General features: G+C 39.0%; 1 protein-coding gene across 4 annotated transcripts; it reads right to left on the bottom strand.

The window, feature by feature from the left end:
• Positions 1–570: 570 nt before the first annotated feature.
• LOC106937719 (type II inositol 3,4-bisphosphate 4-phosphatase-like) lies at positions 571–25,012 on the bottom strand. Of its 4 annotated transcripts, none has more exons than XM_015019365.1 (25): positions 24,920–25,012; positions 23,993–24,092; positions 22,673–22,735; positions 21,431–21,561; positions 20,916–20,963; positions 20,530–20,630; positions 20,322–20,441; positions 14,853–14,932; positions 11,056–11,146; positions 9,870–9,939; positions 9,653–9,800; positions 9,233–9,363; positions 9,047–9,154; positions 8,838–8,946; positions 8,174–8,339; positions 7,921–8,103; positions 7,358–7,499; positions 6,391–6,599; positions 5,658–5,781; positions 5,184–5,310; positions 4,949–5,089; positions 4,067–4,164; positions 3,539–3,636; positions 2,444–2,598; positions 571–874 (listed from the first exon to the last, which is right to left on the bottom strand). In XM_015019365.1, the coding sequence occupies exons 4-25, from the start codon at positions 21,537–21,539 to the stop codon at positions 754–756; spliced, it is 2,679 nt and encodes an 892-aa protein (XP_014874851.1). In that variant the 5' UTR covers positions 21,540–21,561; positions 22,673–22,735; positions 23,993–24,092; positions 24,920–25,012; the 3' UTR covers positions 571–753. The 4 variants fall into 4 exon arrangements, with proteins under 4 accessions (XP_014874851.1, XP_014874852.1, XP_014874854.1 ...); XM_015019366.1 differs by having other exon boundaries at positions 7,379–7,499; XM_015019368.1 differs by lacking the exons at positions 571–874; positions 20,322–20,441; positions 20,530–20,630; ... (3 more) ...; positions 23,993–24,092; positions 24,920–25,012 and adding exons at positions 881–2,022; positions 19,341–20,093.
• Between the last annotated feature and the right edge of the window lie 4 nt (positions 25,013–25,016).

Genomic DNA, 25,016 nt, shown 5'->3' with positions numbered 1-25,016 from the left:
GATTAATTTCTTGGACGACTACTTTTAACTTTTGAGTAAAAATATGTTGAAGTAGTGCTGCTCTTATTGAAGTACAATATTTAGATAATCTACCCTCTTCTGCTTACAACTAGCTTTTCTGCAAAAATTAGGAGCTTGTAAAAGTCAATATATAAATTAATAATGATAATTATTATTACATAATAATTATTACACCTGTAATGATTCCATTGGTAGATTATTTTCACATATAACAAGACATTCTCCCCTTGTTATAAGTGAAGTAATCTATCAGTGGAACTATTACATTTTCATCAATATTAATGAATTACTGACTTAAAACAAGCTAATATATTTTGCTGAAAAGTTTTGTATAAGTTAGTTTTGTCTTATTTTAAGTGTAACACCAGACTGGATAAAACCCGGCAGCTGAGAAACTTTCCTAACAGCCCGATGGCCAAACATGGCTGAAATTATTTCAGAGAATTTTTCACTCTAAGACTAGAGTTGTGGAAATCCATTATCCAATCCAGCAGTGAATTTCAGGCCTTTCAGGTCATTTACTGTCAGAATAATTGTTTGGAATCAGAGTCAAGAGTTCAGTCATTTATTGCAGAAACATGTTTGTAATTCAAACACCTGTAAACACAGTGAACAGCCAACATGGCCCTCATTCACACAGAAACACAATGTGCAAACATTAACCAGCAAACACACTTCACATGGAAAAATAAACTATCTTTGGGCATAAATAAGAGTATAAACAGGAAGCGTTTATCCGTAGCTGCCGTCTGGAGGTCTGTAGAGTTTGGGGAAAGTGAGGAGCTGAACGCTGCTGAAGGCGAACTTCCTGGTGCCGATGTTCTTCTGGACGTTCTCCGTCCTGCAGCCGTCCCTGCACACATATGGAAACACAGATCAGCAATCAGGCGACAACATCCTGTATAAAACACATCCTCCTCTGGTGGAGATAAGATTTTACTTTGACTAGACCTATGGTCCTACAAGAACAGAGGCGACCTGCACATACAGTCTGTAGGCTACAATAAAACACACAAAAAATGTTACCAAGTATTTTTGATCTAATACACGTAAAGTAAGACAAAACTAAAGTTATAAGCAACTTTGCAACAATTTACAGGAGCTTGTTTAAAGTCAATAATTCATTAATATTGCAGAAAAAGTGCTTGTTCCACTGGCAGATTATTTCACTTATAACATAGGAAAAATGTTATGAGTGAATTTATCTACCAATGGAACAAAACAAGTTCATATACATCACTTAAGTTATTTATAAGTCATTTTTCTCTCTTTTTTTAAGTGCAGTGAGACATTTGCTCCAGAAACTGGATGAAAAACACTTGGTAAAATTTTGTTTTTGCAGTGTTGAAATTCAATTTGGCCACTTGGTGGCAGCAAAACTCAACATAAAAAACGAAGCTGTCAGAAATAAAACGATAACCAAGCGTCGATAAATTAACAGGCAGAGATGAGGAAACGTAGGAAAAGATTTGGACAAGTCAGAAGCTGAATCTTAACAAATAAACATCAGATTAAATTGAAAAATCAGTAATCTATTGTACTAAAAACTCAAACATTTTTGCTTTTTGTAAAACAAATTCAAACTGACTGATGTTTGTACATGTGGATGGTAATAAGTTGAGGCTGACTGCTTCTCCATCTCTCCTAAAACACAGACATCGTCTTTTTCATCCTTTAACAAATCAATAAGTTTGGTCTCATTTACGTTCTCCCATTGTGGACAAACCTAGGAGAACAATATCATCCCTGCTTCCCAGTGCTCCCAGTCTTGTTTACTGGTACTTTGCCAGCAGGATCACCAAGCTGAATATGAGCCAGAGAACCAGGAGGTGAGAGGTCACCAGGAGGAAGGCCACTGGGTAAAAGTGTCTTCTGGAATGAAAGCACATCTGGATCCAGGGGCTCTGGAGGCCAGAGGGACACTCTGCCGGGTCAAACCCAGAGACAGAGAACCCAGAGTGGGCATAGCAGCCCAGCATCTGCCCCCAGGACAGACGAGACCTGCAGGGGGCAGCGTGAGTGGAGCAGGAGGGAGTGGAAGAGAGAAAAAACAGAAAGACAAGGAAGGAAATTAAAAGAAAGAACTGAAAATGAAGGTAAAAGATGAGAAATAAAGATGCAGAAACTGAGGATGTTTTCACACCTGATAGTAAAATCGGTTCATTAAAAACAAAAATACCAACATTTGTTACATTGTCAGCTGCTGCGATTCACTTCACACCAAACTGAGTCAAACAAACCAAATTAAATGGAAAAGCTGTTCCCCTCCTCGCCTGTGGGGGCGCTGCACCAAGAACCACTGAAGGAAACGACACAGAGCGCAACGTCCTACTGAACAGGACTGGTGTGAACGCAGCCTCAGAAGAAGACGAGCAGAATAAGAAACAGCTGAGAGTGAAAACACACACACACACACACACACCTCCTCATGTTGTCCAGAGCAGAGCTGAACTGCTGCTGGCTGAGTGTGTGCTGCTCTCTGAGGATCGAACACTGCTCCAGCGTCACAGACATCGCCGTGCGATCCTTCGCGCTCTTACAGCTCGTCAGTCGCACGCCGTTTACTTTACGACACACCTGCACGCAAAGAAACATGGAGAAGATTATCAGTAACTCAACCTTCATCCGTCTCTGAGGCTGTTTTTGAACCTGATAGTTCAATAGACTCAGTTCTACTGGGGAACAAAGGGGCAACATTTGCTACATTTTTAGTTGCTGCAGTTTGTTTTCTCACTGCAAACCAACCAAAACTAGTTGAAAAACCAGTTCCCCTCCTCACCTGTGGGGGCGCTGTAGCAAGAATCACTGAAGGAAACGACACAAAAACCTCTGAAGAAAACAATGAGCACAACTTCCTTCTTAACGAAACGTAAACAAAAATGGAGCAAAGTTGGAGAGTTAAAACTCGGTTGTTGTTTTGGAAATCTTCTGATTATTTATTTTATTTTAATTTGTTTTTTAAAATGTCACAAATGGTGTCCCTCAGGGCTCAGTATTGGTGCCAACACTTTTCACTATTTAAAGTTACAATATGGGTCAAAAAGTTCCCACTTCCATGCAGATGATGTTGTTTACTGATATTCAAACTCAGAGGCTCCAGAGTTACTCAGTCACATTTATTCTACTTTAAACTGGAATTAAAGACTGAAGGAAACTAAATCCAAACAGTTCTCCCTGTGATTTTATTCACATAAACTACCAGTTGATTTTGTCTTTGTTTAATAAATTCCTTGTTTTATTAACTAATTAAAGCCCTATTGTAAGTAAAAATCTTCTAAAACACTAAACTAGAGTTGAGCGGTGGTGTTTTAATATTTACCTTGTTTAAAAACGGTAAAAAAAAGAAAAAAAAACTTCATTTCATTAATTAATTTTTAAACAAGGTAAGTCTACCTTGAACTGAAGAAAGTTCACTTTCTGTTTTAGCATTATAAACATGTATTTCTCTGTTTATTTCAGCTCTATCCCGAACCTTTCAGTTCTGACGGTAACGAAGTCAACCTGCAGAGCGACTTACTGAAGCTGCGAGCCACAAAACCTCCACGTTTTTCCTCTTCTTGGACTCCATACTGCGATCAAGAGACGACAGCAGGTCTGATAGAGACTGGATACCAGCTGAGGGAGAGAAAGAGCCGCTTCAGTTCAGGACCAATGATTTACCTCTAAACGTCCCAAAATTAATATCATTATTATTATATTACCTCGTTTCTACTCAGAGATAATAAAGGAATAAGGCTGATTCTATCGATTCTATAAATTAACCAAACTTTCGGTTTTGAAGATAACATTTTTGGAAAATCTGGATTTTTTTTTCACTAATGCGTTCCTTGGCCCACGGCGGCCATCTTGTTTGACAAATGAGTTTCACAGCTTTTATTTTGAAATCAGGTCAATTCAAATAAACAATAATTGAAATAAAAAATGTTTTTTTCTGTCATTTCAAACTTTTTTAAAGGAAACAAACTGGGATTAAAAAAATTGTGAGATTTTATTTTAAAGTTCTTTAAAGAGATGAAACAAAAACCTGGCGGCGCCTCAGTCTCACCCATGTTAGGAAGTTTTTCTCTCAGCTTGTTACAGTAAGCTTTCAGACGCTCACAGCTCTGCTGGTTCACTCTTTCCTGAAGAGAGCTGTCTCCAAACCTGAAAACAACAGAAAATAACTCTTCATACACAGGGCCCACACGTCTGAACAGGAAGTGAACCGCGCCATCTTGGTAGGCGAGCGCAGCGCTTAGCGACCGATGGCTCCAAGACCAACAGAGAGATAATATGTGGAAACTCTGGATCCATGTGTGAGAGGAAGATACAAGAACAAAACGGCTGCTGTCGGGACAGAGAAGGAAAATATGTGTCTGATCTGATACTACGATAAAGTTTATTACCAATTCGAACAACATGGAGGAGCTTCACCTGAGATCCATTTATTTAAACGGCTTTTTAAAGAACGTACGAACTTTTTGTGTGAACAACGAGGTTCTGGTGACTGGCAGAGTAAGTTCATGTAGCAACAAACACAGGATACACGTTTTAGCTAGCAGACAGAAGCTACATTAGCTAAGCTAGTTTAGCAGCAAGTACTGCAGTAAATCACTGACACTTATCTTAGTATTACACAGAGGTGGGTAGATCAATTGCAATCAGGTAATGGTAGTAATCAGAGTTGGGTAGTAAGTAGTTACGTTTACTTCAGTCACATTTTTGAAAACGTACTTTTAGGAGTATTTTTCCTATGCTATACTTTTTGCTTTACTTGAGTAATTTTATTATGAAGTATTTATACTCTAACTTGAGTAAAATGTCTGGATTCTCTAAGGTCACTGAACGAAAAACAAACATGTTTTAACCTGAAATTCAAATAAAAGGAAAACGCTGGATGAAAAAATGAGGCGGTTTTAACTCCCAGATGTTGTTTTTGTGTTTGTACCTCTCAGCCAGACTCTGGTGCTGGTTGATCCCGATGTTGAACAGAACCGGCTCGACTCGGATCAGACGGCCGGCCTTCAGCTCCTCAGGGAGCGACCTGAAGCTTTCAGAGGGAAGCGGCACCTCGACCACGAAACCGCCCCTGGAGGAGAAATGACCCGAGATGAGGCTGCTCTGTGTGTGTGTGTGTGTGTGTGTATGCGTGTGTGCGTGTGTGTGTGTGTGTGAGCGCTCACCATGCTCCGGTGAGCGTCGGCTGCAGGTCGTCGGGTCGCTCGGATTGGGCCTCGGTGACGGCGAACGCCAGGCTGCTCAGGTCGGCCACGCCCACCTCCATGTCCTCCAGCATCCCCACCTCCTCACCTGCAGCCGCAAACGATTCACACACCAAGATTACAGCATTTAAGGTAAGTTTCCCAAATTTACCTGCAACACACTGCAAAAACACAAAAAGTCTTATCAAGTAATTTCAGTCCAGTTTCTAGTGAAAATAATACACTTAAAATAAAACTAATTCATAAGTAACTTTTCAGCAATAAGAGCTTCAGTTTCCTTAATATTGATGAAAAGCACTGAAGAACGAACCAGAGACAGAAATCTTTTCTGAATATTCAGGATTATTTGTGTTTTATTTGTTGCTGCCTCAAAGAGCCTTTTTGTCATCCTGTTAAATAAAAAAGTTGAGCTGACTGTTTTGGTCGCCGTCGTACCGTAGGTGCTGAGCAGGCCTTCAAACTGGGCCAGGATCCCCACAGACAGAAGCTGCTGCAGAAACTCTGGATCCTCCAAACCTCCAAACAGTTTCAGCATAAACCCACAAACAATCGCTGAGAGCTGGGAGACAAACAGAGACGAACTTTACAATAAAACAGGAAGTTACATTTTTATTCATATGGAACAAGAACCTGAAGAGACGATGATGACAAACCTGACCGTAATCCAACATTAAAGCAACATAAAAACGTATAAAATTATTCTGGTGTTATTTTAAAAACACTTTTTTCTTCTTTTCTATATATATTTGTAGATTATCTACAGTGTTTTATTTAAACAAAATTACTAAATAAAATAAAGAAGGAAACAGAGACTTGTACACACTGAGACGATATCAGTATTTTTTTTGCAAACAATTAAGAAAAATGTTCGTCAGAATACAGAACCACAGAAAATGATGCAGTTGTTCTGCCGGGCCACTTGGTGGCGCTGTAACACAGCCAGAGAACGACACAAAGAAGACCAAACGGCGCCATGTTTGCTATTTAAGAGAGCGAGACGCTTGAAGGACGGAGAGAAACATGGAGCTGTGATGTCATTGTATAAAATATGTCACTATGGAAACATAACAGCTGGAAGTCGGTTTAAAAAAACTGATTGTTTCTGATCTCCAAACGACAAAATGTCTTCAGGATAAAATGGCCGACAGGGCCTGAGTTTCTTCCTCACCCCCTGACTGAAGACAGCGTGGCGCCGCTGGACGATCTGCGTTGGACCCTGAGCGACAGTCGCAGCCACCGCCCCCTGCAGGACAACAAAGGTCATGGCAGCTCGGGCCGTGGTTACCGCCTCCCGCACGCAGTCTCTGAGCGTCACCACCAGGGGGAGCAGCTGCTCCTGCCAGGAGGAGGAGGAGGAGGAGAAGGAGGAAGGAGAGGCTGCAGGAAGAGAGCAGAGAAACTTCCTCTGAACATTTTACTTTTAATTTATTGTTTCTAAGCTCCAGAAACAAAAAAGTTCACTTCTAGCAAATGTATAAAGAAATAAAAACTGATAATTTCTTACAACTCACATGTAAACTTTAAGATTTTCTCTTTATTATTATCTTTATATAAAGATGTTTATTTTACAGTGAATTAACTTTTGGGAGAAGGTGAAGACCATACAAGATTTTTTTTCCTGGAACTACTCCCTTTTTTATTCAATTTTTTTTTTTTTAAGCTGTAAAAGAATCAAATAAACAAAACAAAAAAATAATAATTGAATAAACTTCCCATTGTCACACTGGACATTTAACAAACAAAAATAAAAACATTTCCACGATGCCCCCCTTTGTTTTCTTCATCTCTTTAAATTAATGGTTCGTACAAAAGTTACCAAAGTAATAAAGAAATTATAAATAAATAAAAATAATTATAGGTTTTGGTTCTAAACTAACATAAATAGATTCTACCTGCTTAAAAAACAAAATAACTAAATTGATAGAGATTATGATGTGCAAAAAAATTCTACATAAATGGTCCCAAAAATGACTCTTTATTGTTACATTCATTCAGGTATTTTGTCTTTTGTTAATTATGTTTTTATTTTGTAAAGTAACATGAGATGTGAAAGGAGTTATCAAGATTAAAATGATAAAAAAAAATCTACAGAAACAAAAAAATTGAGCTCTTTTCTAATTGAAGGACAAACTGACATTTGCCTCTTTCTGTCCGACTTGTGTGTTGGGACTTTGTGGACTCCTGTTGCTCCTGCAGGTGGCGCTGTCGCTCCTGCAGCCGCTCCACCATGTCGGTGATGCAGTCCAGACTCTTGCCGATGTTCACCCACGTTCTGTCCTACACAAACACACACGTTTACACAACCAACGGCTGCAGAAACTACCACACACCGGGTTGCCAGGTTGGGAAAGTCTCCGCTGCTTTTGAACTTTGGGCTGGAAAAATGAACAGATTTTGACGGGTTGCTAAAATTTGGGATGCTTTTCATAAAACAGTTGTCATTGTGTGGCAGAAAAGCATCAAACTTTTATTTGCTCCTTCTTTTATTCCTTCTTCATTTGTTTGTTTGCTCGTTCCTTCCTTCAATTGTTCGTTCATTTGTTCATTTCTTTTATTGTTCTTCATTCGTTCGTTCATACATGACTCTATCTAGTGTTATATTAGTTTCATTACATTAATTTGGACTTTTTGTTTAATGTTGTGTTTTTGCTGGAAACTGTCAGACCTGGCAACCTCGTCCCCCTCTCCTCCAACTTGCCCACTCATCCTCTCTGTTCTCCTTGTCGTCCTGCGGCCGCGGCGCCCCCTCCTGGTCGCCGGGGGAGACCTCACATAGCAACCCGTTGCTGTGCAGGTGGGTGCTGCTGCAGGTCCTGCTGCTCATGTCCTGCAGGGCGACTTTCACCAGATCGTCGTTCAGCGCCTGGATGAACAGCGACGTCTGCAGGGAGGGAAGCAGCGCGTCAGATTCATCTGCCTTCCTGTTAGCTGTGTGTGTGTGTTTCTCTCACCTGCTCCCTGAGGTCGTCCAGGACGTCCTGCAGGCGGTTCGGATCGACCTCCATGGAGACGGAGAGCAGCTGCTCCGCCAGGCCGAAGATCAGGGGCTGCAGCTGGGAGGCGGCGGCCAGCAGCCGCTTCGCTCTGCACAACTCGTCACGGGAAAACGGCGCCGAGCTGAAGGAGAAGGAACGTGAGAAACAACTCCAACACAAACTGAACTATGAGGTTTACACAAAAACAGCTCAGCTTTTCTCTGAAATTCTATTCTATCATGTCGGTATCAAAATAAAACACTTGAACTACAAAAAAATCTAAATTTTACAAAGTATTTCTAGTACAAATATCTTAGTGCACTTAGAATAAGACAAAACTAACAGATAAGTAACATTTTAGATAGAAGTAGCAGCTAATTTTAGTAAATGTTCTACTTCAGTCAGTGGAACTAAAACGTTAATCTTTTAATCAATATTCGGAAATTATAATAATATTTATATTTAGAATATTTCTAAAAGGTTTGCAAGGAACAAAAATATCCAAATTGTTTTATGTTTCATCATTTTCTCTGAAACTGAAGCAGCTGCTGTGATATTTATACTGATGGCGTCTCCAGCACTGCAAAAACAGAAAGTCACACCAAGTATTTCTAGCTTTGAATCTGAGGTCAAGGGTCACCTGTGTGTGTGGTCTGTGTGCTTGCTGAGCAGCCGCTTCAGTCCTCCATGTTTAAAAGCCTGGTGGTGATCGGCCGGCGCTCCGAACGTGACGACCTCATACCAAACACCTGGAAGAGAGGAAAACACCAGGAGGAAACGGGAAGAGAGGAAAACACCTCGAGGAAACAGGAAGAGAGGAAAACACCTGTAGGGGGCGCTGTGCGCTACCTGAGCTGCCGGGGTCGGTCACCTCCATCCTCTGGCAGTGCAGGTTGGTGGGGATGAACTGCAGGTGTCGGTCCGATTTGCTGCTGCTCGCCTTGAAGCACGACGCCGCTGGAGGAGGAAGAGGAGGGAGAGTGAGGTGAGGAAGGCCGGGCCGAGTCATCGTTGATGATGTCACTGTGATCTCACTGGAGAGGCGGTGAATCTCCGCCTGCGTTTGCTGGTAGCAGCCGATCAGCTGGTGGGAGTGGGCGACGGCGTCATGGCGGAGGCCGTCCCAGTGAGGTGAAAGGTCACCCAGAGCATTGACCTCCTCGACCCTGAGCAACAAAATCAAACTCTGGTTGTTTTAATTCAGTCGACTGAAACTTAACGAGGCACATCGATCAATCAATATTCAATAATTATTGACTTAAAACAAACTCCGATGTATCGGGTTAAAAGTTTTGTCTTATGTAGATGAGAAAATCCCACATGTTCCTGCTTCTGGCTTAAAGTCTTAAATTCATCGAAATAAAATAGATAAACCAGAGCAGTTTCACCAAAACATCCCATAATAGACTTTATTTATAAATAACTATAAACTCATCTCATTAACCCTTCGTGTACCTGTCGGTGTGCTCCCTGATGAGCGCGCTCAGCAGCTGTTTGGGTAAGGAGAAGGACAGCGGCGTCTCTGACATCTGCTCCCGGACCAGCAGCCACCTGTGGTCCTCCGTCTGAAACCTGTACAGCTTACACACCTGGGAGCACAAGGCTGCACAGACACACACCTGTTGGAGGACGGAGGGTCGGGCAGAAACATGGCCGCCGGCCGGAGCCTCACCTGCTCGCATCATCGGACTGTTTTCTTTGTCCTGGACGGAGCCGTGCAGAGCGTCACACAGCACGGCGCTCTGGAGGGAGAGAAGAGACGATCAGGCCTGAGTGGAGGCGAAATGGAGAGAAAACACTCTTCTTCTAGATCTATGGCCTAAACAAAACCTGTTCATCACATTTCTAATACAAAATCACTCTTAGATAATGAGATGTTAATGTTTTAGGGCCTCCTCTCACTTTAATAATAATCTGCTGCTGGTTGCGCCACCAAGCTCAACGTTCACACTCACATGCTAAACAGATGCGCAATTATGCAACCGTACATCTTTGAAAAGCAGAAGTGGAGTCTCCTGCACAACCAACAGGGACGCAGCAGGTGGTTTCTGGATGGTAAATCAACAACTAATTACTTGTCTTTTCCAGCAGCCATTGTGCAGCGCATACAGCAGTAAAACCAGCTGACCAAATGTGCTGGAGCTCAGCTTTGGTTGCTAGGTAACGAGCAGAACTCTGCTGGGGTTGCTAGGTAACAACAGAGTGCCAGTCAAATGCAATTCAACAAGCAGGAGGTTTTTGAAATGGGTAATTTTCCAGACACTAAAAAACATTAACATATTGCCAAAAATATGGTTATATGTTTTTTAAGGGCTTGGACTGTTTTTAGGAGCAGTAGAAAACCAAATGGAAGAAAAAATGTGCAAAATTACCTGATGAGTTTTCTTTAAAGCTGCAGAATGAAAGTTTTATAAAAAACATTTTTTACATATTTGTTGAAAATGTCTCTTTGTCGTGACATTATGGCATAAAACAGATAATCTGTGAAAACAATTTACAACAGTAAGTTGTTTCTCCGCTATTAGCACATTTAGCAGCGCATACGTGAGGCTGACTGACAGCACTAAGACCAGCCTCCTGGCTCTGATTGGTTGTTTTTATGCATTTATTCAGACAGCAGCAGCAGCTCAGGGAGGAGGTGGGGATCAATGTTTTCACAGTTTATCTGTTTGATGGCAGTTTTAACAAATATATAAATGTCATGTTCTATATAAAAGCTATGCACTAACACCTTTAATCTCCACCTGACTCATCACCCACATAACAAGCTGAAGTCTAAACATGCCAGAGAGGAAACCACAAAGAAGTGTCAGAGTGAGACCTCTCTGCTGAGAGAACAAACAGTTCTCTTCCTCCACCTTGTTTTCTGCAGATTTATCCTCCGTCTCTTCCTCCAGCTGCAGGCGGGAAACCGTCACGTCCCCGACCTCGTCCACGCCGTCCATCGTCCTGCAGCGAAGACAAGCAGACAGAAGACACTGCTGAAGGAGGCGGCCAGGTGAAAATAAGACCCACTGGTGTGAATGTGCTTCACCCCAGGCAAAGTTAACAAAACCAAACAAAACACTACCACAAGAAACAAAACAAGAAATATACAATGTGAAAAATGGTCTAAATTTATTTATTTTTTTAAATTTGTAGGTCGTACCAATGTGAGTTTAACCCAGTTAAATAAATGAAACCGAATAAAAAATAAGCTGAAAAAAACAAAAAGATGGTGGGATGAATTTTGGAACCAAAATAACTAGAATAATCCTAACTAAATAGAATAAAACAGGAAAAATGTAAAAGAAAAAAAAAACGGCAACAAGAGGAAACCATTTAGGAGAAAAATATGATTGATAAAAATAAACACAAAAACACTCGATGAATAGAAAAGAATAAAAATAATAATTTATTGTCCCACAAAAGGGAAATTCAGGTGTAAAAGCAACAAAGTGACAGAAAATCCAAACATGTAAATGATCACAAATATACTGTATAAAAATAGAATTAAGAATAACATACTGCACAGTTCGGGCGAAACTAAGATATAAAAACTATTAAAAACACCAAACTCCAATCCAAAGGAATGTGCAGTGGAGTAAAAAAAAAAAATCAAAATGTGAATTTGTGCACAAAAACAACAAACCATTTACAGTAAGAGACAATAAACTAGACCAAACCCATCAGGGATGTAAATCTGCTGGAGGAAGGATCTGTGATGACGCCACTTTGTTCACCGCAGACGCATCAAACACGCCAGGAAACCAAAAACCAAGCAAGAAAACATCGACCAGAAGGTAAATATCCAAAACAAAGGGAACTAAAACCAGGTCAGGAATACGAGGACTGACATGTGAGACCCGGCGGTTCTGCCTCCGACTCCGGGTCGCAACCAGTCCAACAAAATGGCCTCCATCAGACCGGAAACAGATTGTCTAACCAGGGTTTTAATAGTTTGTATTTTTCTTTAAAGTTTAGTTTTATTTCATCTTGACCTTTTGTCAGTCTGGCCATTGACCTTTGACCTCTGGCATCAACACGGCAGAACTGAGGCTCCCTGGATATTTTCTCTTTTTCTGACCGTTCTCTGTAAACCCGAGACGGCTGACAGAGAAAATCACAGTAGATCAGCAGTTTGTGAAAAACTCAGACCAATTTCACGTCAGCAAAAGGCTAATAAATATATTCTTAAACACAAAAACGAAGGATGTTATATGTATAGTTTTAGTATTTTATGAACCCACAATTTGGATCCAGTTAGTTGTAGTTCTTTCCCATTAATTAGTGTTTTTATTTAGTTACGGTTTCACCATTTCATCAGTTTTAACTAACAATAATAACCTCCATCATAACTTGACAGAGTTTGGAAGAAACCATAAGATTGTCCTCATATCTGAATCAAATCATTTTCCTCTAATCATGACCAGATTCCTACCAAAGTGAAAACTGGAGACTATAAACTGCAAGATGTGAGGAAATCACGGCTGAAAGTTTTGATATCAATGTTAAAAAGAGAAAAGTGTAAATAAATGCAGTCTCTTAATAACTTTACTACTTCTTGACATATTAAAACTTTTTGTGCTGCAACAAATAATTGTTGCAAAACACAGTAACAATAGTTTGAGATAAATTGTCCAGTTAATAGCTTTCATACGAGGAGCCTCTTTTTTTAATCTACTTTAAAAAAAAGCTGCAGATCTTCCAGTTTTCGACCTGCTGAAGTCGATAAAGGGAAATAATCAGCTGACAGATTTCTAAACAACTGATTGGTCGATCTCTAAAGGTCAGAGTCACAGCTGAAAGCAACAAACAATGGCAGCAAAGAACGAGCAAAGAGAGCTAAATATGGATTTATAGCAGCACTTTATACTAATATATGTAATCAATGGTTTTCTAGGGTGAAACCAGAAGTTTACATACCCCTTCCTCACAGTCTGAGGTCAAATCAGAACAAACTTCTCTTGTTTTAAGATAAATCCTAATAGAATCATCTAAATTATTTCCATTTGCTAAACCTGTCAGAAGTTTCTAAAGCCATGACATCATCATCTGGGCTTTCCCTCATTGCTTAAAGGTGAGGAATGATGCTTCCTTGAACAGGTTAGGATAGGCCTATGGCCTAAACAAAACATGTTCATGACATCTTCTGCACAAAATCATTCCTAAACAATGGGATTTTAGTCTGAACACGTCTGCATTTTCAGATATTTTAGGGTGTCTTGTCCCTTTAAATCCAAGTAATCTGCTGCAAGTACGCCTCCCAACTCAACATTTACACATGAAAAATGGCTAGGAACCCATTTGCAATTAAACAACAGCACATCTTTGAAAAGCATAAGTTGAGCCTCCTGCACAACCAACAAGAATGCAGGAAGTGGTTTCTGGATGGTAAGTCAACAACAAAACACTTGTCTTTTCCAGCAGCCATTGTACAACGCATGAAACCAGCAGAACAAACATACTGGAGCTCTGCTTAGGTTGCTAGGTAACAGGGGTAGGGTTGCTAGGTAACTGCAGAGTGTCCATCAAATGAACAAATTTGACATGGATAATTTTCCATTTCAACAACGTCTAGGATCCAAAATGGAAGCGTAAAAACATTTAAAATGTGAATTTTACACAATAGATCCCCTTTAAAGAGACGGTAATAACTCTGTGTAAACATCAATAAATACATCTCTGACATATTCTCTTATTATTGTGGCTTTTAGCAAACAAAATAACTCCAGCTGAACTAAAACAGGAGAAGTTTGGTCTGATTTAACTTCAAACTGTGAAGAAAACATGAATTAAACCTCTAGATTCAACTGTTAGCAGTTAGCTATCTCTACTTTATGTTTTGTTGATATTCATGCGACCCAAAAACAGTAAATCTACATCAAAACAGATCCAGTAGTGAGTCAGATTCAGACGTCAACCTGGACTGTCACCTGCAGGAAGTGACATCGTACTGGACGTTTCTGGACGGACATCATCTCAACCCTAAACAAATAAGAGTAAAAACCAGCCTGCGAAGGAAAACCACAAGCAAACTGCAAACCTGCACTGCGGCATGTGTGAGCATTCAGGCTCCTCTCTTCTTCTCTGAAGGTGATTTGATGCCAAAACAGGAAGAGACTTTTTCCTCTACTGGGTCTGGAGGCGGAGACACACGCTGCCCCATCTCACTTCCTCTTCTGGGTAAAGGTATCCGAGCAACAGCCAATCAGCAGGCAGGTAGCTGGACCCCTATCTACAGGCTGTTTAAGAAGAACCTCATTGACTACAAAAGCGTTTTTCACAAGAAACGAGAGCGGAGAGATTGAATGTCGCTCCACTTTAAGCCAGCTTAGAAAGTTCAGAGATGTTTCACAGCCGATCAGATGAAGAGATTTCAGGCTTTTTATCACTTTAATTGCAGTTTTGATGTTTTTTGATGTTTCTGGGTGATAAATTGTCCTAGAAGTTACTTCTATGAACAGTAATGTTGCTGTTTTGATAAAATTTTCAACTAATATAATGTTAACGCAATGACACTTTCTCAAAGGTCAATAAACCTTTAATTCAAATGAACATTTAACTGGAAGATGTTTTAAATATCCAAAATAAATAAACAAAACAACAGAAACAACACATAAGAGTGTTTTTGCAGTGAATCAACATGACATCAGCGGTGAAATGTAAAGTTTACCTGAGCTTCAGGGAGCAGCGAGGCTCTTTGGACCGGAGGAGATCTCTGATGGAGAACGATGTGAAACCCAAACAGCTTCTCTGAAAGACAGAGAAAAAAAACAAAGTTTTCCAACATTAATGATAAAATATGTCTAAAGGTGTATAAGCTTCAGTCATTTTACTGCACCTCTGCTGTTTGTTTTAGAGTCAAAAGAAGACATGATGGCATTGGAAAGTAACAGAGTATCATTAATAGTTTGGTCGCCAGGCTGCTGGACGCCATATTTACCTCGTTTCCATCAGAGTCACAGTGAATCAACTTTATTATCAGAGGAATGACCCAAAACCATCAGCTAATCTCACTCTGCGCTGCGCTGCTCTGTCTGATCAGGATTTATTCACCTGACCTGCTGGATTCCTGGAAGTGAAACTGACAGCTTGGCCTATTTTCTGATTAATTCAGCTTTTAATAGCCTGGCCCGTAGGGGGCGCCGGTAGGGAATCGAAATTATAATCCCAGATGATCGTTTGATGCAGAAAGAATAAAATATTACCATCGCTGTTAAAGACTCACATTATGTCCAACAGGACCTTTGATAAGAGCAGAGCAATCTTCTAGCAGAATGTCACTTTTATTTTGCTTTGAGCAAGAGACTAACGGCTGAAACAGCAAAAAGAAGAAAAATACACAGAACTATTGAAGAAAAAACTCTTTTTAGAAAAATAATTCACATTTAGATGAAGTTGATGGCAGATTTCAGCATTTTTACGACTATTTTGGTCCTGTTGAGGACTCAGCCTCTATATGCAGCACGTCTGCATCATTTATAGAGCCGCACCACAAACCGACGGCCATCTTTAATAAAAGAGTCGAGCAAAGTCCAAACTCCCCACAGCTGAAGTCACTGAGCTGCTGTGAGGATAATCAGCAGCTCAGGGGATTAAAGCTCTGAAATCAGGCGACAGAAAATCACAACACTGAAGTGAAGGGAAGCAGAGAAAAGTCCCAGAAAAGGTTTATGAAAGTCGTCATAACCTGAGATTAAGATACTTTATCAAACACAAAGGAGAAGAGCTAAAGAGGAAGACTTTGGCTCTGATTGCTAAAAATGAAGAAAGATGTTGGTTTTGGTTTTCAGATTAATGTTTTTACATTCATTTGGGTTTAGCACAAGCTAACGACATGCTACTTTTTCTTGTGTTACTAACAAGTCCAACTTGTTCCCAGTGGAGAATCTCAAAGACTTTGGTTAGGAAACATCTTTGGCACCATGAGCTAAAATGTTAGCTATGCTAACCCTAAAACATTTAAATAAACATCAGTTCTAATATCGCTAAGGTGCTATACCAACATAGTATTTAATGGAAGCTAATGCAAACGCTGATCAAACATCAGTTCCACTAATGCTAAAGTTTAAACCAACAGGTATTTAATGGAAGCTAATGCTAAAGCATTTAATCTAACAATGTTGATGCCCATCATGTGTCACAACATAGTATATCGCCCTCAACAGGTTCACACTTGTTACTGCACACCTTTTTGTAACAACTTTCACTCAGAGTTTCCATTTTATTGTTGTTGAGTTTTGCTAGCTCTGCTGCTAATTTTGGCTAAATAGCCACGGCAACGCTTCGGTCAGAAAGCATGCAGGACACTTCAAAATAAGAGCATGAGTCAATAATCCAAACTTCAACAGATGTAAACTGAAAATTTACAAAACAGACAATAAATTAGCGCTGCACCTGCAGGTATGAGTTAGCATCGCTTAAACCCAATGTTTTTGATCATTTTAGCAGAAAATCTGCAATAAACTCACAATTATGGATCATTTTAGAAAATTTCAGCGATCAGGGACTCAAAAACAAAACTGAAGGTCACAACATACAAACCCAAACAATAAGATTCAGGAAGAAAAGAGACCAAATATTTCCCACCTGCCCAGAGAAAACCTCAATACAGTTAAAAAAAATACAGGTTAAAAAAACATAGAAATACAGACATTTTTCCCTTGTCATAAGTGAACAAATCTGCCAACAAAACTAGTTGATTTTAAATAAATATTCAAGAATTACTGACTTAAAACAAGCTCCTATTTCTTTCTCAAAAGTTACTTGTAAGTTATTTTTGTCTTATTTCAAGTGAACTAAGATATTCACACTAGAACCTAAACAAATAAGTTTGGTAAAATGTTGTGTTTTGCAGTGAATCCCCTCAGACTCTGGTTCCCTCCTGAACCTGTTCACCTCAAACTTAAGGATAAAACTGATTCAACATAGTTTTTTATTCATTTATTCCAACTTTTTCTTCTCTAAACGTTCCAGTTTGTCAGACAGTATTTAGAAAAATGTTGCAGTTTAATTTCCTTTCAGCTCTTCAGGTTTTTAACTGATCAGTAAAAGAACAAGCCTGGATCCGACTGACGCGTTCAGAGAGTCTTGCAAACTTTTAAAAATTCCCTGCAGCGCTGTTACCGCATGCTAAAGAAATCCAAACCGTTGCCTCATTTCCTCGCTGGCGTTGGTGCAACAAAAAGCCGGCGTGCAGCGACACGCCAGCCGATGTTTCTCAATGAGTTCCCGGCCAAACAAGAGGCTTTCGGGATTACGAGTTAATCCTCATCAAACCTAGAAACACGACACACGCTGGACGCCACAGCTGGGTGCTAAACACCGCTTCACGTTTCATTCAAAACAAACTCCGTCTGCAGGGGAAACGAGACAAACGGGCCAAATTAATATCACATCAACAAGAAACTTTAGATTCTAGAGCAAATATCTTAGCACACATGAAATTAGACTAATGTACAAGTAACTTTTCAGTAAAATATAGGAGCTTTTTTAGAGTAAATAATTCCTTAATATTGAGGGAAAAGTTCTAGTTTCACTAGCAGATTTATTTGATATTTTCCTGTGTTGTAAATGAAATAATCTACCAAAGGAAATAGCACCTATTCATCAATTTTAAAGAAGTATTTACTTAAAACAAGCTTATATTTCTTGCTAAAAAGTCACTTACAAGTTAGTTTCATTTAATTTCTTGTGCACTAATATATTTGCAACAGAAACTAGACAAGAAAATTTGGTCAAATTTTGTGTTTTTGCAGTGTAAATCGACAAGGTCAATGAATAATTTTATAGTGGATTTTACACAAACATTGATCACAGGAAGCATCAAGTAGACAAGGACTAAAAAATATTTTAATAAATATTATAAATTTGTAAGTAAAAGTGTGATTTGGGGCAGGGAAATTATACATTAACTGCAGTTTAATATGTAATTTCTGGAGCAGGTTCCTAAAGAGAACCATCCAGGATTAGAGAGTCGATTTTAAATAAACAGGAAACCAGTTTAATTAGATAAAGTGGAAAACATTTGGATCATAAAAACACAGGTGAAACGTTACAGTTCCCACTAAATCTGTGACTATCTGATGCTTTTTGTTCTAAACTTCTCTCTACAGTTAAAGAGGATCTATTTTGCAGAATTCACTTTTTGCACATTTTTGTACGTCGGCTGTTTCTGAAAATCAACACAAGCTCTTTCAGTTAATGTTTTTGGTGTCTGGAAAACGAGCCGTTTCAAAAACCTCCCGATTTTTAGCTCACATTTGCAACAAGATGTTTAACTGCACATGTTGCTGCTGGTGGCCATCAGCTGACCTGGATTTAAAGTGACAGCGCACTGAAACAGCTGACCCGACTGAAACCTCATGATCTGAGAATGAATTTGTGAGCATGTTTTGTGAAGCACAAAGCCTTAACCTGAAGCATAACAGGTCAGAGTTTGGACGCTGATCAGACTTAAAATCAGCTCATGGAAACAATGGATCTCCTTCCTTCTGCTGGAGTAAAAACCCAAAATCATGGTGGATGTTTTCAAACTGGAAGGGATTATCCGTGTCGTTAAAGTCAGACACGTCCCAATCCCTGGTTGGCATGGTAACCAAAGCCTGAACCGGCGTTTGTGTGGCCTTCAGCTAACTCCTTACCACATGAACATAAATAAAAATGTTTCACAGCTGAACGAGTGAACAGAGAGATGAAGGAGCCGTGTGAGACGCAGAGCTGAGCTCTGCTTGTGGTTTACAGACTAACGCCTCTGCGCACTTCCTCCCTGCGTCCAGCGAACTTTAATCATCAAACAGCGAGAGAAACTCACATCTGAACATCAAACATTCATCATCACCTACTTCTTCAACGGCTGTTTGTTCATTTAAGTGTGGCTAAAGGTTAATTTAAAGACGACGACTTCGAAAAGAACTCAATCCTGATCAGGTTTTCACTCAATATGTGGATGAATTTCACATTAATTTGGATTTATCTGAATATTTTTACACACATCCAGAGTTGGGATTAATCACAATTAATCACAAATATTCACGATTAATCATTTCAGCTCTAATTCAATCACATTCATAACTTTACATGTTGGGTATTTTTCAGTCTTGGTATTTCAGCACCTCAAACGCGCCTCCATGTTGTTTGTTTCCGCCGTGTAATCCCCTACCTGTCCAGCAGGGGAGCCGTCATCTCTCGGAGGACATAAGCAGTCGGCACAGGCCATCACCGCTCGCTGCATCTTCAGAACGTTTTATTTTCAGGAGTTTAAAGGTAAAGAGCTAGAGTAACTAGAGCTGCTGGATGTAGAATAATAAATAAATGAATCGATCCTCCAGCTGCGAGTTGGAAAAATCGTCTAAATTTGTCAATTTTTTAAACATTATGTAGTAGAAAGCAGTTGTTCTGCTGCTGCTGTTTGTTTCTGACTTAATTTTGATCCATTATGTTGGTTTATTTTCAGTTTCTGTTCAAAAATATCAGTTTGAGATTAAGAGATTAGGATCTAAAAGCCAAATAAAAACGGCTTCACAGCAGAAATATAAAGCTGGAGCTCATTTCAGATTTCTGCTTCCTACCTGCACCATCAGTTTGACTGACAGTTTTACTGTTAAAGTCAAACAGCAGCGGAGCGACGGAGGAGTTAAAAGATTAATCCTTCAGATTAATCGGTAAAAATTAAAAACAAAGAAGAAGTTTCCACAAATCCAGACAAAAACCAGAACGACTTCTGCTGAAAAATCAGCTGTTTCTCCTCCTCACTCTCTCACTTTTTCCTCCTCTTCCCATTTCGTCGTAGCCGGAGGGATTAAAAAAAAAAACACGCCCCCCCAGGTGCATCATGGGAAAATATTTGGAGATTAGAAAAGGTCCTGGCAGGAGAAACGGAGCTGAAAAACGGAAATTAACTCAGCTTGTTCTCCGATTTACACATCCACCCATCCATCCATCAATCCAATGGGTGTGTGTGTGTGTGTGTGTGCGTGCGTGCGTGCGTGTGTGTGGGAGTGTGTCTGCGTGTATGTGTGTGTTGGAGATTAATTTAGAGAGAAATCAGTCAGTTTGTGCTGGTTTTACACATCCTCATCATTAATCCTCTTACATACACACAAACACACAGCCTTAGTAAAACACACACACACACACTTACTGAGGAGTGTGACCTTAAATCATCCTCTCTGTAAACTCTGACTTCCATCCTGCTGTGATGCTGCAGCTTGGGGTCGATGCTGCAGCAAATCGACGCTCGAAACTCGCCGTCCTCTGACCTCTGAAAATACGGCAAGCCAACGAGATTTTAATCACGTTCATTTTAAAGCCTAAAACATACAGGAATGTGTGTGTGCGTGTGTGTGTACCTTGACTATCTGAGTGCTGCAGAGCTTCCTGACGTCGTAGGGGTCGACTGTAGAAACGTGTATTTTGACTCTGGTTGCTGCGGCAACCGTGACTTGACACTCTGTTTTTATTTTTTACGAAAAGAGAAGTTAAGTCAAGTCAAAGTTTATTTATAAGGCACATTTGCAACAGCCTCAGTTGACCAAATCGCTTCACAACAAACATCACAGGCAGATAAATGACAAAATAGAAACAAAATTAAGTTTAGTAAAACTAATAAGACGAATATAAAATTGGCAGAGATGCCAAAAGCTAACAGCAGGAAAAGAAAAAGGAAGTTTGTTTTGTTCTTGATCTGATTTAAATGAAGTAAAAAGAAGATAAAATCATGAATCTGTGGACGTACCAACATGAAGGAACTGCTGAGACGAGGAGGCACCAGTCAGGGCGCCGCCTTGTGGTTAAAGAACGACATGACATCAGGTTTAAACTCAGCAAACTTTAATTTACTTCACAGATTTAGCGTTTTTCAGGTGCTTCATAAAGTCTTCTAACAGTTCTGATGGCATGTTTTATTTGTTAGCAGCCTGAATGTTTAGTAAAGAGACATTTTCATCTCACATAAACAAACACGGAGTAATAGATGAATTTTCAATCAATCATGTTTTAAGCACCAAAGAGTTAAAAAGGTATAAATATATTTTCAATGAGGCTCTTTAAAAGTATGTGTACAATTTTAAATAGATGTTTGCATACAAAATAGACCGGAATAAAGTGTATTTGCTCATTTACAGCAAGGAAATGCAAAAAACTAAATTCACTATGTCCACTAGGGGGCTCTGTAGTTTTACAAAGAAAGTTGGGAAATATTTCAGTCATCAGATGTTGAAAAATGGAGGCGAGACGAAAACAGAAACTTACGATCAGCTGCAGGATTTTCCAGGTTGTTATTCTGCTCGCTGTGTGGCGCCGCAGCGTGGCTGTCCATCAGCGTCCGCAGGTTGGCGAATCCTCGCCTCAACGAATCCATGATGGCGGGACGATCAGCGCTCCTAAAATCAAACAGGAAAACCGTAATTTAATCTGCCTCAGATTATATTTAGTTACATTTATTTAAAATGTTTGGATGGTTTTTCTAATTATTGTGTCACCATTAAGATTTAATGTAAACATGGAGATGAAGTTACTGAAATGCAGAGTTCGGCAGTAACTAGTCACATTTACTCAGTTACATTTATTTGAATAGCGTTTAGGAGTATTTTTACTACTCTGTACTATGAAGTATCTCTTCTCTTATTTGAGTAAAATTTCTGAATTTTCTACCCAATGAATGAAAAACAAACATGTTTTAACCAAATATTAACCACAGACTCACACCTGCAGTTTTAGAAGTTTTTTATTTAAAGAAACTGATTTGCAAAAATTTTCTTAAGCATGGTGTTATTTTTTGTTACTTATATGAATTATTGTCATTTTTGACCTTGAAATACCAAAATTGCCACTTAATTTTATATTGTCGTCCATCTGATGGTGTAATTTTTTATATAATAAATGATAATTTGATCAGTTAATCCACTCAGCTCCTTCAGACTAGCCAGCAGCAATTAGCAAACACCTGGTGGAACTGCTGAGCTCATTACAGGAGCTGCTTCTCTGGTAAAAATGTTAAAGGGTTAATAGAGGAGCCATGCTGGGATGACTTCCCGGAGGCGGAGCTTCAGAAAGAGCAGGAGCTTCTTAAAGAGACAGAGGCCCAATTTCAAGTCTTTAAATCAGGAAGTTAAACTTCTTTTAAGCCACCTCAGATATATTTAGCATTTTTTTTAACAACTGAAAGCAACACAGTTATTTGACTTTGTTATAAAATGTCTCTATATGGCTGGAAAACACTCTCACCACTCACCTTATTTACTCACGTAAATAAAGAGGTGTAACCCATTTCCTGTTCTTGTTGCTGAGAATAAATATTTTTTATTTAAATGATGAGCGTATGAGAATGCTACAGTTCATACGAACATCAGGTTGTTTTGTTTTAGTAAAATTTCCATGTTTAATTTAGAATTAGCTAGAAAAAAGTAGAATAGATTTATTTTGTCATGTTTCTGCTTCCAGCTCAGTGGTTCTGGTAAACCCGGTTCCTCTGGTTCTGTTTTATTCACTCACAATCAGAACTCTGCCATCTTCTGGAAGCTTCCTGACATTACATCTCTCCACCGGCTCTCCAGCCTGTAAAGACAGTTCAGAGACAAACGTCAAGCTGGATTAGAGTTCAGAGTTTTGCTTTTGTTTGAATTAATCTGGTCTTTTATTCAGGAAGCCGATTCGTTTCAGGCAGACGGGATTTTCCAGGAAGTCGGGCTGGACTGAGTCAGAGGATGAAAACAGATGAGATGGAAAAGAAAAGGAAAATTAAAGGGAAATTACAGCAACAATAAAACATTTCTTTCCTCATCCGATCAGAAACTTTTGATTCTATGAATCTGACAAACAGAACTAAAAATAACTTCCTGGTTTGTTGACCAGAACAGAGAAGATTTCAACTTTATTTACCATTAAATGAGAATATGAAGTAAATCTGGACAATCCGCTGAGAATCAGAGCCTGGAGCAGATTTATCCAGCAAAAATAGACCAATACAATTTTTATTCATTTGTTTTTTTGTATATTTGTCGCTCCTTAGTGTTTACAGATTTTAAAAATGGCCATTTTTATTAAATTTGACAGAAACATGTCAGACTTTAGAGCAGGGGTGGGCAATCCTGGTCCTCGAGGGCCGGTGTCCTGCAACTCTTAGATGTCTCCTTGGTCCAACACACATGAATCCAATAACTGAATCACCTCCTAAGTGCAGTCAGGTTCTCCAGAGTCCTGCTAACGACCTCATTATTTGACTCAGGTGTGTTGAAGTAGAGCTGCATCTAAAAGTTGCAGGAGACCGGCCCTCGAGGCCTGGAGGTGCCCACCCCTGCTTTAGAGGAAGGTTTAAAAGACATTAATTCAGTCAGTATTAAAAAAACTGTATAATAAAGAAAATTACATTATTAATGTTACATTTTTATTTATTTATTTATTTTCCTTTCTTTTACATTATTCTATTCTATATTTCGAACATTGCAATCTTTCCCTGTGTATTATTCATTACACCGCTCTGCCATTAACTTCTAAAGTATTACATTTTGTAAAATTTGCTTCCTTGTGAATCAATAAAGACAAAAATAAAAAGAAGAGAGAAAATCACAAATTAAAATCAATACAATCATACAGAAATAACAAAAATCAAAACTTAATAGGAAATAACAGTTTGAATCAATAAATCACATTAGATTAGAAATGAAACTAAAACAATAGATGCAAATTAAATAAATTGGATTGATTAAGAATAAAGTTCAGTCATATTAGATATAACAATGTAATCAGACTAAAATGAATAAGTAGCTGAATAGATCAGAATAAAGTAGAACGTGTTTTTCCTTCATGGCCGACCTGCAGCGCCGTTTCCAGATGTTTCAGCCGAACATCAGCTGATGAAGGTTCGCCCTCATCTTCCTCACCGCTCCACCATCATCACAGGCCTCATTGTTTCCTAAAGAAACAGAGAAGTCTGCATAAATACGTATTTACATAAAATAGAGAGAAAGAGAAGTTCCTCACTTTCATACACGGCAAAAACACAAAGTTTAGTCTAGTTTCTACTCCAAATATCTTAAAATAAGACAAAACTAACAAATAACCTTCAGAAAGATAAAGGAGCTTCTTTTAAGTCAATATTTCCTTAATATTGACAAAACTGACAAATTCCACTGACAGAATATTTCACTATAACAAAGGAAAAATGTCTCCTTATAAGTAAAATTATACGTTTTTGTTTCAAATGTTTATAAAAATGTTCACATTGATAATTTTTTACTAAAGGAACAAACAAAATGATTCCTGATTCCTGATTATAATTTTCTGCAAGCTGTAAAAAATATAAGTTAAAAACATTGCAAGACATTTTGAACAATATCTGCCAACTGAAATGGATCAATGGTGAGTCCTTTTTAAAATATGCACCTGTTTATTATATTTTTGTCCCATTTAAATAAATGGAAAAAAGTTTTCTAAACCTTTGAACCACTTTCAGAACAAACCCAAAGTAAAACTCCTGCATTACCGTGTTACAAATGTTGATGCACACATCAACATTTAAAGGTGTTATATTTACTAAACTATCAGAGATTTTAACCAAAATGTAATAAACTGACTTTCTACTCGTGACAGATACAGCCGCTGTTAATAGTTAATTTGTTGTCAAAACCAGGAAACCTCATCCCGAACCGGCCTAGATCTGATAGAAACCCATTTTGCATGACGTTAAATGTTCAAAATGTTACAATCTGACAGTTATGAATGCTGATTTTAATTACTTACCGGGTTTAAAAGTTGTTTTGAAGATGATAACAAACTTGTCCGCTAGCTTTGAGTTTGGACTTGAAACTGTAGTAAAAATATGAAGTATCGCGAGAGT

This window comes from Poecilia latipinna, unplaced genomic scaffold (genome assembly GCF_001443285.1).
Source record: "Poecilia latipinna isolate Pla-1442-1.1 unplaced genomic scaffold, P_latipinna-1.0 Scaffold2420, whole genome shotgun sequence".
Lineage (NCBI taxonomy): Eukaryota > Metazoa > Chordata > Actinopteri > Cyprinodontiformes > Poeciliidae > Poecilia > Poecilia latipinna.
This window is presented reverse-complemented; position numbering and strand designations above follow the sequence as displayed.